The sequence below is a fragment of the Brassica oleracea genome, chromosome C6, assembly GCF_000695525.1.
Source record: "Brassica oleracea var. oleracea cultivar TO1000 chromosome C6, BOL, whole genome shotgun sequence".
NCBI lineage: Eukaryota > Viridiplantae > Streptophyta > Magnoliopsida > Brassicales > Brassicaceae > Brassica > Brassica oleracea.
Genome location: NC_027753.1, coordinates 17,035,975 through 17,050,717, shown reverse-complemented (window position 1 = coordinate 17,050,717; position 14,743 = coordinate 17,035,975). Strand labels below are relative to the sequence as shown.

General features: G+C 33.4%; 3 protein-coding genes across 3 annotated transcripts in view; 1 reads left to right on the top strand and 2 right to left on the bottom strand.

Annotated features, from left to right (window-relative positions):
• The window catches only part of LOC106297605, an 11,005-nt gene extending 2,176 nt beyond the window's left edge, over nt 1-8,829 (bottom strand). The window contains exons 1-2 of the mRNA XM_013733812.1: nt 8,286-8,829; nt 7,441-8,192 (exon numbers count right to left, since the gene is read on the bottom strand). Coding sequence (XP_013589266.1) covers nt 7,441-8,192; nt 8,286-8,829 — 1,296 coding nt within the window. The remainder of the gene's footprint in view (nt 1-7,440; nt 8,193-8,285) is intronic.
• Nucleotides 8,830-11,459: 2,630 nt separating this feature from the next.
• On the top strand, nt 11,460-12,455 carry LOC106298969 (germin-like protein subfamily 1 member 13). Its single transcript, XM_013735096.1, has 2 exons — nt 11,460-11,625; nt 11,726-12,455. The coding sequence occupies exons 1-2, from the start codon at nt 11,511-11,513 to the stop codon at nt 12,268-12,270; spliced, it is 660 nt and encodes a 219-aa protein (XP_013590550.1). The 5' UTR covers nt 11,460-11,510; the 3' UTR covers nt 12,271-12,455.
• Nucleotides 12,456-13,118: 663 nt separating this feature from the next.
• LOC106298909 (germin-like protein subfamily 1 member 13) lies at nt 13,119-14,114 on the bottom strand. Its single transcript, XM_013735038.1, has 2 exons — nt 13,949-14,114; nt 13,119-13,848 (listed from the first exon to the last, which is right to left on the bottom strand). Exons 1-2 carry the CDS (start codon nt 14,061-14,063, stop codon nt 13,304-13,306), a joined length of 660 nt encoding a protein of 219 aa, XP_013590492.1. The 5' UTR covers nt 14,064-14,114; the 3' UTR covers nt 13,119-13,303.
• Between the last annotated feature and the right edge of the window lie 629 nt (nt 14,115-14,743).

Below are 14,743 nucleotides of genomic sequence, written 5' to 3'. Positions count from 1 at the left end.
TTCTTCTCCTCGAAGACTGGAACATGGAATTCTTTAACAAAGAGCAGATCCTCCATCTTGCCCTTCCATAGATGATAGTTAGCACCATTCAAGCTTATCATCCTGCTCGTATTTTCCATCATTCTCACAAGCAACAATAACCCGAAGTTATCAAACCCAAAGCTCTAAACCCAGAAGCTCTGATACCACTCTGATGGGGAAAGCGGGCACGAGGCGCAGCGGAATGTAACGGTCATGTTCCCCTGACCTTGTGTGAACCTGTGAGGAAAATACTTCGACGATAGCATGATATAGTATAAGCAATAACTAAATGAGACAAGCACTTTTTACGTGGAAAACCTCCTCGATGTGAGAAGGAAAAACCACGGGACCTAGTCCACTCAACAATACACTATATAAATTTATGTGAGTACAACCACATCCTCCCTGTTCAACAAGCTGAACAGAACAGAGACTCAAGCTACAAAGAGCTACCTCCAACACAAGAACAACAACAACAAGAGAGCAACACAAAGCTTCAAAACCAGCAGCAACCAAACGACCTCAGCTCATAAGGATTCCGGAAACCAGAGACTAATCCCACCGTACAAATCCAAGATAAACCAGTCTAAAACACCTCTGCCAAATTTCAGCTCAATCAGATAAGATCGTACCGTCGGATATATCAAACACTCAAGATAGCACTGCTGAAGAACTGTGACGACCAGCTTCACTAAAACCCATACAACAGAAGATCCAACCGTTGAAATCTAAATCCCTTCGGTAAACCTTTAACCCACTGACTAAAGAAGCTTCCCACAAAATATCAGCCCGATCAGGATCCGTTTGACCCTCCAAGTCTGCCTTGACAAACCCAGATGAAATTCTGCCTCCTTCCCTCTTTTCTCTCTTTTGTCTTTTTGATTCTTGTAAGTCTCACCATAAAAATTAGTTCAAGAGACTATATATATATATGTCTCACTAACCCTAAGAACCTCCAAGGCCCAATACTAATCTCATGGACTAATACCAATGACCCAACTTCCAAGTTTAGTCATCACCAACCAAATCCAATGGGTTTCCTCCATCTAGAAGGAACCCAACAATGCCTAAAAAGAATCAGTGCTGAGATGAATGAGACCTTAATTAGACCAGTTACAGAGCAAGAAATACCATTTACGATTTTTTCTATCAAACCTTCAAGGGCTCTTGATCTTGACAGAATGACGGGTCTATACTTTCAGCAGTACTGAGTGTGATTCAAGAAGTCTAATTTTTTTTTTTTTTTTTGCAATTGGTTATATGCCGGAAGACTGGTCTGGTTAACTTCTCAAGTTTCATCCTAAAAATAATTCATAAAAGACTGAGCAAAGGTCGTTCAGCGAAAGTGTGGGTGGACAGATGGATTATCGATGAGGAGGAAGGTTTAAGGGATCCTTGGATAAAAAATCTACACCTTCTTTTCTTTGAATGAATTTAAAATCAGATTCACCAAACGCTTTTGTTTACATCAAGTGCATCATGTTCTTATGAGACTGGGTCCTCCTCTACTACTACTACTACTACCACATCAAGTGCATCATGTACTTTCTCTCTTGCTTGGCCACCAAGGTGCTGAGTCTGTTTCTGATTGTCTTATCACCGATCTTAACCATGGTGTGCTTTGTTATCTGGGCGTCCCGATGCTTTCTCGAATTCCTTTCTCTCCATAGAAGGTATAGAGTTGTCTGAAATGCATAGCGAATGCATAATTTTGTATGAATATCATGGGAATTATCTGAGATAAAACTGATGATCCCATTCCAGTCCAAAGTGAAACCTCCTTTCATAATACCTTTAGCTAGTTTGTCCCATACCTACTAAAAAAAACTACACCTTCAATGTCAATCTTATGGTTGAAGATCTTACTGACATCTCAAGTACATGTATTAGAACAGGTTTTTGTTCCAGGAGATGTGGCGCTGTTGAATCAAAATAACTGGTTGTGAGCAGAGAAGAAGATCAAAAAATCTTGACCTAAGAACTCTCAATTCAAACATTGAATTTTTTCCTATGAAAATTCCGGGGAAAGGGCCATTTTCGACCCCTATTATTCGCGTCGTGCTTTTTCATACCCAAACTAAAAATTAATTTGAATTATAGACCCGAACTCTAAACCGTGTATGTAAATTGAGCAAAACGACGTCGCTTTCTAACTGAGGAAATTTTAAAATTTTTGAATTTCTGGGTATCGAACTTTGGTCCCATGGATATAGCATGGATGTTATTACCACTCTGCTACAACACTTCTATTGGTTGTTTATTAGATTTAAAATATAAGTAGAGTTTATCTGTATATCCTAAAGAAATAATTATTTTTTGCTTACAAATTTTATTTATTACAAGATATAATTGAATCAATAATTTATGTACTTTAAGTTTTCTTTTCACACTTTTACACATGTAATCAAAACTAAAATGACATTTTATAAGTTATTCAATCTAGTTGTAAAATGACATTTCTCAAATAGTTATCTAATTTTAAATTTAAAAATCCACATATAATAGTGATTATAATTTTTTTATTAAAAATCAAAAATTAAATTTTAAAATAAAAAGTGTACACAAATCTAAATAAAATTATATAAAATTTAAAATACGTAAACAGTGTACACAAATCTAAATAAAATAAAATTTGTGTATTTTAAATTTTATATAATTTTATTTAGATTTGTGTACACTTTTATTTTAAAATTTTAGTTTTGTTTTTTAATAAAAAAATTATAATCACTATTATATATGGATTTTTAAATTTAAAATTAGATAACTATTTGAGAAATGTCATTTTAAAACTAGATTGATTAAGTTATAAAATGTCAATTTAGTTTTGATTACATGTGTAAAAGTGTAAAAAAAAAACTTAAAGTACATAAATTATTAATTCAATTATATCTTGTAATAAATAAAATTTGTAAATAAAAATAATTATTTCCTTAGGATATACAGATAAAAGCTACTTATATTTTGAATCTAATAAGCAAAAAATAGAAGTGTTGCAGGACAGCGGTAAATACATCCATAATATATCCACGGGACCAAGGTACGATTCCCAGAAATGCAATTTTTTAAAAATTTCCTCACTTACAAAACGACATCGTTTTGTTCAATTTAACGGTTGACTAACGCAATGTTAGTCAAGGTAGGTTTTACATACACGGTTTAGAGTTCAAGTCCATAATTCAAATTAATTTTTAGTTTAGGTTGTATTTAGCACTTATCTTTTGTTTGGGTATGAAATTGCACGACGCAAATAATAGGGGTCGAAAATGGCCGTTTTCTTGAAAATTCCTTAGTGAAGCCTTATATGTGGTGGATGGCATGAAAAGCAGAGGAATGAAGATCGAGGATCTCTATCAAGTATGTGGCAGCTGTGATGAATCCATTAATCAAGTGCTCTTCACTTGTCATGTCACAAGACAAGTTTGGGCTCTTTCCAACATCCCTTAACCGGTTGATGGATTTAATAAGACTTCTGTTTTTGCTAATATCCAATACCTGATTCTCTTAAAAGGTATGCCTCATGTGGATAAAGAGTATATAAAGTATTGACCTTGGATCATTTGTAGGCTCATACCGTGGAAGCTACAGTCTCGGAAACAGAAAAACCTTAAAGACGAAGCTTTCTTGACTCTCTGATACTTTTGATTTTCCATTTGAGTATAACTAAGTTTAACATACTCGCTCATACTCGCTCGCTTCAGCTTGCACGTCGTGCGGATATTATTTTTATTTTATAAATATATAATTAATGTATAATTTTAATATACTTATAAATATTTTAAATATATTATTTATAATTTATTATTACATATAATGTAATTCTATAATTTTATTGTTTATTTTTTATTTGATATTATTAATATATAAGGATTTGTTATATACATTTTACTTTGTTATTAATTATTATTACATAAAATATAATGTCTAGTTCGTACAATAAGTTCATAACTTGAAATAATCAAATAGATAACGTTATTCAAAATATATATTTTTAATATTCACAGTTTCCATACAAAATAGTTTTTAAATTTATTTAGTTATACTATAGAACACATATTTGTTTAGGATCATTTTTATTTTCTTTTTTGTGTTTCAACAAATATACTTTAGCATCTACAATTTTAGTATATAGCAGGATTTTATAAGTAAAATTTATACATGCTTTAAAATTAACATGTTTTAATGGTGAATGATATTTTAAATGATTTAAAAAAAAATAAGTTAATTTATTAATTTAATATAATGTTTATATTTAATAGTACTTCTATTTTAATATATTATATGCTATAATTAGAAAGTTTATGAAAATAAAATACAATTTTTTATAATAAAATCTTAATTAACATTGATTTGAATAATATTATACTTCTAAGTACGAAATTAATTAATATATTATTAGATAAAAAATATTTAATATTTAGTAAGATTTTGTTAGATTTTTTGTCAACAGATATTTTATAATTAAAAATAATATTAAAACAGTTTTATAGGTGAACTTGTTATATGTGTTGATTATATAAGATGTGATATCTCAATGATACTAAATATTAATTAGAAATAAATGAAATATGATTTTCTATGGAAGATTCATTTTTTAAAGGAAAATTGCCACAAATACCACATTCATAGTACTGTTTTTCATGTTTACACTAACCATTTTTACCATCACTTTTAATGAAGGATAAAAGACATGTATACCCCTAGGATTAACTAATCTAGAATTAGAGTTTTGAGTTGAGGGGTAGGGTAGAGTTTTTGGAATGTGAAATTTAGGATTCCAATAAATATATAAATAAATACTTAAAAATAGTTTCAAACATAATTTTTCGATTTTCAAAAAGAAATTTTGAAAAAAAAAATTCGAAATAAAAATTCAAAAAAAATATATAAAAAAGTTCGAATTTGAAAAAGTATAATTCGAAACATAAAACAAATTATTTTTTTATTATTTTTTATTTATTTATTTATTATATATATAGAGAACAAGAGTATAAAAATCTTTTGCCACTTAATAAAGAATGTATTTTTGAAAATGTCTCTTTAGTGGTGGTAAAGATGAATAATGGTAGCATGAAAGTGGTAAACAAGAAATTCCTCTTTTAAAAAAATTACACATGAATAGAAGTTGTGACTTCTTTTTTAAGAGAATAGATATATGTTATAATTAGAAAGTTTATGAAAATAGCATACAATTTTTTATAATAAAATATTAATTAACATTGATTTGAATAATATTATACTTCTAAGTACGAAATTAATTAATGTATTATTAGATAAAAATATTTAATTTTTAGTAAGATTTTGTTAGATTTTTTGTCAATAAACTTTTTATAATTAAAGATAATATTAAAATATTTTTGTAGGTGAAATTGTTATATGTGTTGATTATATAAGATGTGTGATATCTTAATGATACTAAAATGTTAATTAGAAATAAATAAAATATGATTTTTTATGGAAAGTCTTTTTAAAAAAAAAAATCACACATGAATAGAAGTTGTGACTTCTATTTTAATAGAATAGATGTATTGTGAATCAAGAACAAGCCATGAAAATTTGAAGAATTGTAATTTGATATCAACAAAAGTAGAGAAAGAGATACCAACTTTCTTCATCACAGTGAGTTTCTGTTTTCTCAACTTCGTTAGCATCACAAACACTACGAAAAATAGTTCCTTCTGTTTTTAATTCTTACATACGAATCAAAACCACATATATACACACTCTATATATTATCACAAAATCAATAATTTCAAGTTCAACATCTAATTCTTCCTTAAAAATTGAATCCAACGCAACATTTTTCTCCAACACAAACATAGAAGAAAAAATGTAAACTAACTTTGCTCTTTTTGAATTGCCAGAAAAGAGGTACAATAAATAATTTTCACTTGATTAATTAAATAGTAGCAGAAGTTAGAGTAAATATCTTTGCCTCTTAAAATATTTTGTTATATGTGACAGTCACAACCGAAGTACCAAAATAACTTTTAAACGCCAGCGATATATAAACTAAGCAAGTTTTTTTTGTCATCTATTAGATTAATATTAATTTCAAACAACATTTTACGCAAAACCGGCAAGGACATAGTACCATCCAGAACCAAGAGCCAGTGAGATAACAAGTATCACCCGGGGTGAAAAGTTGGTCATAACACAAAACAGTGACTAAAAATAAATAAGGTATTTAAAAGCGGTGTAGAAAAAAAATCCAAAAGGGAGAAGCACAACGATGCTGGAAGCAAGATTGATCGAGAAAGCGACGCAGGTCTAAATTATTGGGGTTGAAAGCCAATCTGGTAACACCGTTCTACCATGGAACCACATCCAACAACCACGATATTTTGGAAAACAAAAAATATCAAAAATAAATTGATGAGAACTTTCAATAGGTTTTTCTATTGCTACTGTTGATATTTATTCTTGTATTTGTTCGCATCTATGTCTTTAATTGTTTCATGTTTTAAATAAATGTAAGTATGCCAATATATATGCAAATCGTTAATGCTATACGAAATTTTTTTGGCTCAGGCTATTTAGTATCAATAGCGATATTTTATTGGCGAGAAAAGTTTTCCACTCAGTTCAGTTTGTATTTTACCAATCAAGTAAAAACAATTTTAATCTTATTTTATTTATGTTTCGGTCGTTACTTTACCACTAAAGGTATATTGTTTACTTTCTTCCCTCCTCTTCGAAAGTACATACTGTTTTTCTCTTTTTCCTATTTTTTTAGTGTGATTGGTTAGCTCATAGTAACTGAAAGTAATTTAGATAGAGTAAATAGGAGAAAAAGTATAGAGTAATTAAGAGGAAAAAAGTATAGAGTAATTAAGAGGAAAAAAGTAGAGTAATATATAATAAAAAAAATAGGAAAAAGAGAAAAATAGTATGTACCTCTTCGAAAGCTAGGATGGAAGAAAGTAAACAATATACCTTTAGTGGTACAGTAACGAGCGAAACATAAATAAAATAAGATTAAAATTGTTTTTACCTGATTGGTAAAATACAAGCTGAACTGAGTGGAAAACTTTTCTCGCCAATAAAATATCGCTATTGATACTAAACAGTCAGAGCATTATTATATATTATTCTACCTTTTTTTTCTCTTAATTACTCTATACTTTTTTTCCTATTTATTTTATCTACATTACTTTCGGTTACTCTGAGCTAACCAATCACACTCTTTATAAAATCTTTGTTTGCTGAAGAACACATTTTATAGTGGGAAAGTCATAACTACGAGAAAATGTTTCTGACAGTTTTTTTTTTTTTTTCGTCGAAAGGCTATTCTATTACTCAAACTTGAGGTGGCCTGGGTAACCAAACCGGAATAGAACAACCAATAAAACATAACTCCCTATGGAAGGATCTAGCAGTCTTAGCCAAAAAGTCAGCCGTTTGATTGCGTGCCCGTGGGACGTGAACGATTTTAAAATCCGGAAAGCATATCTGTAGCGTCTCTATCCTCTCCAATTCCGTCGCAAAGCTTGGCCACGCCTGAGGTTCCCTCACCATTGCTATCAGTTCCTTACAATCTGCCCCGAAGCTCTGGCAGTTCGAATGTTGCAGCATATTCTCCATCGCCCATCGCAGTGCCTCTACTTCCGAGTGCAAAGCTGATTCACGCCGAGGGAAATTCCTTGTCCCCATAAGCTGTGCATTCCCAGATCCATCCATCCACGCCCATCCGCATCCACTAAAGTTAGCAGAAGACGTCCAAGATCCATCTAGCAAGCAAATATTTCCCAAGCTTATGGCTTGGGGCTCCTCATTTGTATTAGCTTGTGTTACAGGTTGTACCACATCATTAGCATCAAACCAGGCTTGACATTCGCTCTCCGCATGTCGGACTAACTCCAAAGGATCTCGATCTATGCCCCTGAAGAGTTTCTCATTCCTAGCCTTCCAAATGTACCATATTATCCAGGGATAAGGGTCCCTATCACGATCAGGCTCAATAATGCTATTTTTCCTCCAAAAGAGATAGTCCATATTCGTGTAGATGCTTGATACTGGAAAGATGTTCGGGCTTGTCGGAGTTGAAGCTAAAGACCAAACTTGAAGAGCTGGTGGGCATTCAAAAATTGCATGTGTGACAGTCTCCTCTGCTTCTCCACATCTTGGGCAGTAGTTATCACATCTCATATTGCGTCTTACCAGGTTCCTTGTTACTGCCACATGACCAGTTAACAATTGCCATATAAGATGACATATTTTCGTAGGAGCCTTCAGTTTCCACGCAACCGCTTGGAGCTTGGTAATACTTGGGTCCAAAACTTCCCTTTCCTCTGTTTTATTCAATAAATTCTGAGCCACCCAATATCCAGACTTGACCGTGTACTGACCATTCCTTGTGAAGTTCCAGCAGTAAGAGTCTCGACGATGAGTTGAGCTTATGGCCAAACTCCTAATGAATGGTATGTCATCAGGATGAACATAGTTCTCCAGTAAGCCCACATCCCAATCCTTCGATTCCTGATTAATAAGATCGCTTACTCGCATATTAGGATGCATCACTGGTGCCATTGGGGCAGCTGGCCTCGCGGGATTCGTTGGAATCCATGGATCCTCCCAAACCTTAACCTCATATCCAGAGTGTATCTTCTGTCGAATGCCCAATAATAGCAGATTCCTTGCAGCAGAAATGCTTGTCCACACATAGGATGGGCCAGTAGCAGCGTTTACTCTTAGTGGAGAACTCAGCCTATAATATCTCCCCCGTAGCACACGGGCCACCAGAGAATCAGGGAATTGTACTAATCTCCATAGTTGTTTTGCCAACAATGCCAGATTAAACTCATGGATCATGCGAAAACCAATCCCTCCCTCTTCTCTGGATAAGCAAACCTTGTCCCATTTCGCCCAGTGTATCCCTCTTTTTGGTGGATTCAAGCTCCACCAAAACTGAGCGATAGCACTAGCTAAGTTTTCACATATCTCCAATGGGAGAAGGAAGGTCGACATGACGTATGTCGGGAGAGCGAGCAGAATGGATTTAATAGTTTATATGTGGTTGTAAGAACAAAAATATATGAAATAAAGTTCTAATAAAATTTATGTGTATGAAGTTGAAGTTATCAGTTACAAAGATACATTTATTAGAGAAAATTATTTTGAATGATACAACTACTATGTATTGCAAAGATACATTTATTTGAGAAAATTGTTTTGAATATTTTAATCAAATATTATTATATTAAATATTACAACTCAAAATCGATAAAGTTAGATTGCATATAATCTAAAAGTAGAATTCCATATTTAATCTACTAAAATTAAACTAAAATCTCTAGTTACAAATTTATGGTTTAAAACTAAAATAAGAGAGATAGACGAAATGAATGAGACAGAAAGAGCAGAGAGACGGAGTGAGCGTTTGAGACAGAAAGAGATATAAAGAAAAACAAATGAGTATGGTAAAGATAGAGATACAAAGAGAACATAATAACTGTGAGAGAGAAAGAGGAAGGGATAGTTATGGTATACTTTTATACACTCATAATAATGATCTTTTACAGCAAAAGACCATTATATTAATTATTCGATGGTCTGGACCGGAATAGAATACCCAACAAAACGAATAGTCCTATGAAAAGACCTGGCGGTTTTAGCTAAGAAATCAGCAGTGTCATTCTATCCCCAGAGAATATAGAATATCATGAAATTTTAGAATCTTGTCTTTAGTTCTTGTTTCTCCTTCAACTCTGACGAGAAAGTCGGCTATGCATGAAGTTCATTTATCATTGCTATCAAGTTTTTGCAGTTAGTCCAAAGTGCTGACATATCAAATAATGTAATATGCTTTCCATTGCCCAGCCTAGTACTTCTAACTCTTGAGTTCAAAGTGGATTCTCTTTTGTCTTTGATTTTTTGTACCCATAAATTATGTTTGTCCAGAGTTATCTTTCCAAACACATCCTCATTTACTAAAGATCGATGTAGAGCTCCAAGATCGATGTATCACTACAATAAAACAACGGTATTCTGACGGACATTCCGACGGAAAATGAAATCCTCGGAATATCCCGAGGAATTTCCGAGGAAATTCCGAGGAAACACAAAATTTGGTTTCCTCGGAATTTCCTCGGAATATACCGACGGAATTCCGAGGAAATATCAATCCGTCGGAATATTCCGAGGAAATTCCGAGGAAAAATGTGTTCCTCTTGTAAACGTAACCCGAAATTGACGTAAGTTTTTCATACATTCCATTGCCCATAATAGAGCTTCTATCTCCGCATGCAGAGGAGTGAGACAAGCCCGGATATTCCTCGCCCCCAACAGCCCATCAAAACCTTCTAAAGTACTGAGCCAACTTTGTCCTGAGAAAGTATCATTCTTCTTCCAAGAGCCATCTGTGAAGCACCATCTTCCTGTGATCGATGGAAGGGTTGTAGGCTCGACCGGTAATACTCTTCTGGTAGTGCTTCAGCCCAGAGTGTTGACTCTGTTTCTACCAATTTGAACGTATCTCGAGGATCCATATCCAAATTACTACAAACTTTACTATCCCTTCATTTCCAGATATATCATAGTATCCACGCAAACTAATGATCCTCTATCTGCGTGAAGACTCGACAAAAGAGATGATCCACATTTGTGAAAATGGAGCTTGTGGAAAAAATAGCTGGGTTTGATGGTATCTTGGAGAAAGTCCAAACCTGAAGTGATGGAGGACATTCAAAAATATATATACCATTAAGTTTATATATACTATTAAGTACTTTTGAGGAAATTATGTTGTCATAAAAATTATAATATTAAAACTCTCAGAAAATTAAAAAAATATTTTTTAATTATATTTTATATTAAAACTTTAAAATCACGTTTTCTAGCATGTAAAACTATATTTTGTAAAAACCATAAAATTGTGGTCGCCGTCAAAACTGTTATAATGCACGCTAAAATCGTAAATTAATATTTTACAGCTAAAACCACAATGTTATATTATCCGAAATTCATACAAATGTATTTTTCTTTTAGAATCATAATATTATATTTTTCGTCAAATTGTAAAGTTGCGTTCTCTTACCAAATCGTAAATTACACCAAGTTCAAATATTCAAATGCTACTTTTTCACCCTAATTTATGCCTGTAACCTTTGGTGATGTGTATATAATTTTATTCGCGAATAATTTACATACCACACTAAAACCTTGAAGGTGACACAAGGAAAACGCTATATTACAAATCAGCAACTTACAAGATCGTGGTGCTGTGTATGAAGTCATGCAAATAATATTTTAAATAAAGATTTTTTTGTCATCATATTTTAAATAAAGATATAATAAGTTATTTATTGACTTGTTAAACGTTTTTGAACTGCCACATTGAAACATCCGAACTACAAATATATAGAACGACTTTGGACCACGTCAAATATGGCATACGCTTTTTACCTTATAAATACTGCTAAAATGCTTCACAATTTACAAACAACAAACATATAAACACACTTGAAAACATATTACAAAACCTCTTTTTGAAAATGAGGGTTTCAATCCTGATTACCGTATTAGCTGTGGTCATTTCCTTTGCCAAAGCTTATGATCCAAGCCCACTCCAAGACTTCTGTGTCGCAATTGATGACCCCAAAAATGGAGGTGCGTATAAAACCTGGTTTCTGTAACTCGATCTCCTTTTCCACCTTAAGCTGATTACATTATCTGATAACATATTTTTTGAAATGAAATCTACGTGCAGTTTTTGTGAATGGTAAGTTCTGTAAGGATCCAAAGCAAGCCAAGGCAGAAGATTTCTTCTACTCAGGACTCAATAAGGCCGGAAACACCAATAACGATGTCAAATCCAACGTGACAACAGTTAATGTCGATAAGATTCCAGGGCTAAACACTATGGGAATATCCTTGGTTCGCATAGACTATGCACCATATGGCCAAAACCCACCTCACACGCACCCTCGCGCCACTGAGATCCTTGTCCTTTTGGAGGGAACATTATACGTCGGTTTTGTTTCTTCCAATCAAGATAACAATCGTCTATTCGCCAAAGTATTGCAACCAGGTGACGTTTTTGTATTCCCCATAGGAATGATACATTTTCAGGTGAATATTGGGAAAACTCCCGCGGTAGCCTTTGCGGGACTGAGTAGTCAGAACGCTGGTGTCATCACGATCGCAGATACTGTGTTTGGGTCGAAGCCACCGATCAACCCGGAGGTTCTGGCTATGGCGTTCCAGTTGGATGTCAATGTTGTCAAAGACCTTGAGGCCAAGTTTAAGAACTGAATTTGAGTCATTAAGAGTGTATGTCTTTGTACCACTCAAGTAAACATATAATACGAATTAAAGTCTACGCATAAAATAAAAAGGTGTATCCACCTAATTTGATATTTAATATTACGTTTACTTTTCCTTAATTGATTTAGTCTTATATTTTGTAAAATGTCAGGGTAATAAAAGTTATTTGCATATTTAAATAAGTCTTTAAGAGTTGTTAGAAAGATCAAGTATACTTACCATAGGAAAGGTTAGTAAAACAAGCTATACTAAGATAAAACTAGGTGGACGGACCACGTATCTGGGGGTATTAATATAATTCATATATTGTAAGTATAGCAATTGTTCTGAGTTTATGTTCGGAATATACCGAGTGAGAACTTCGTCGGGATATTTCCTCGGAAGTTCATCGATCGATGCGTTTTTGGACATATATCCATCGATCGATCCGTTTATAAAAAAACGTTCGGAATATACCGAGGGACATCTTCCTCGGAATATACCGAGGGACACCTTTCCTCGGAATATACCGAGGGACATGTTCCTCGGAATATTCCGAGGAAGATGTCCCTCGGTATATTCCGAACGTTTTTTTATAAACGGATCGATCGATGGATATATGTCCAAAAACGCATCGATCGATGAACTTCCGAGGAAATATCCCGACGAAGTTCTCACTCGGTATATTCCGAACATAAACTCAGAACAATTGCTATACTTACAATATATGAATTATATTAATACCCCCAGATACGTGGTCCGTCCACCTAGTTTTATCTTAGTATAGCTTGTTTTACTAACCTTTCCTATGGTAAGTATACTTGATCTTTCTAACAACTCTTAAAGACTTATTTAAATATGCAAATAACTTTTATTACCCTGACATTTTACAAAATATAAGACTAAATCAATTAAGGAAAAGTAAACGTAATATTAAATATCAAATTAGGTGGATACACCTTTTTATTTTATGCGTAGACTTTAATTCGTATTATATGTTTACTTGAGTGGTACAAAGACATACACTCTTAATGACTCAAATTCAGTTCTTAAACTTGGCCTCAAGGTCTTTGACAACATTGACATCCAACTGGAACGCCATAGCCAGAACCTCCGGGTTGATCGGTGGCTTCGACCCAAACACAGTATCTGCGATCGTGATGACACCAGCGTTCTGACTACTCAGTCCCGCAAAGGCTACCGCGGGAGTTTTCCCAATATTCACCTGAAAATGTATCATTCCTATGGGGAATACAAAAACGTCACCTGGTTGCAATACTTTGGCGAATAGACGATTGTTATCTTGATTGGAAGAAACAAAACCGACGTATAATGTTCCCTCCAAAAGGACAAGGATCTCAGTGGCGCGAGGGTGCGTGTGAGGTGGGTTTTGGCCATATGGTGCATAGTCTATGCGAACCAAGGATATTCCCATAGTGTTTAGCCCTGGAATCTTATCGACATTAACTGTTGTCACGTTGGATTTGACATCGTTATTGGTGTTTCCGGCCTTATTGAGTCCTGAGTAGAAGAAATCTTCTGCCTTGGCTTGCTTTGGATCCTTACAGAACTTACCATTCACAAAAACTGCACGTAGATTTCATTTCAAAAAATATGTTATCAGATAATGTAATCAGCTTAAGGTGGAAAAGGAGATCGAGTTACAGAAACCAGGTTTTATACGCACCTCCATTTTTGGGGTCATCAATTGCGACACAGAAGTCTTGGAGTGGGCTTGGATCATAAGCTTTGGCAAAGGAAATGACCACAGCTAATACGGTAATCAGGATTGAAACCCTCATTTTCAAAAAGAGGTTTTGTAATATGTTTTCAAGTGTGTTTATATGTTTGTTGTTTGTAAATTGTGAAGCATTTTAGCAGTATTTATAAGGTAAAAAGCGTATGCCATATTTGACGTGGTCCAAAGTCGTTCTATATATTTGTAGTTCGGATGTTTCAATGTGGCAGTTCAAAAACGTTTAACAAGTCAATAAATAACTTATTATATCTTTATTTAAAATATGATGACAAAAAAATCTTTATTTAAAATATTATTTGCATGACTTCATACACAGCACCACGATCTTGTAAGTTGCTGATTTGTAATATAGCGTTTTCCTTGTGTCACCTTCAAGGTTTTAGTGTGGTATGTAAATTATTCGCGAATAAAATTATATACACATCACCAAAGGTTACAGGCATAAATTAGGGTGAAAAAGTAGCATTTGAATATTTGAACTTGGTGTAATTTACGATTTGGTAAGAGAACGCAACTTTACAATTTGACGAAAAATATAATATTATGATTCTAAAAGAAAAATACATTTGTATGAATTTCGGATAATATAACATTGTGGTTTTAGCTGTAAAATATTAATTTACGATTTTAGCGTGCATTATAACAGTTTTGACGGCGACCACAATTTTATGGTTTTTACAAAATATAGTTTTACATGCTAGAAAACGTGATTTTAAAGTTTTA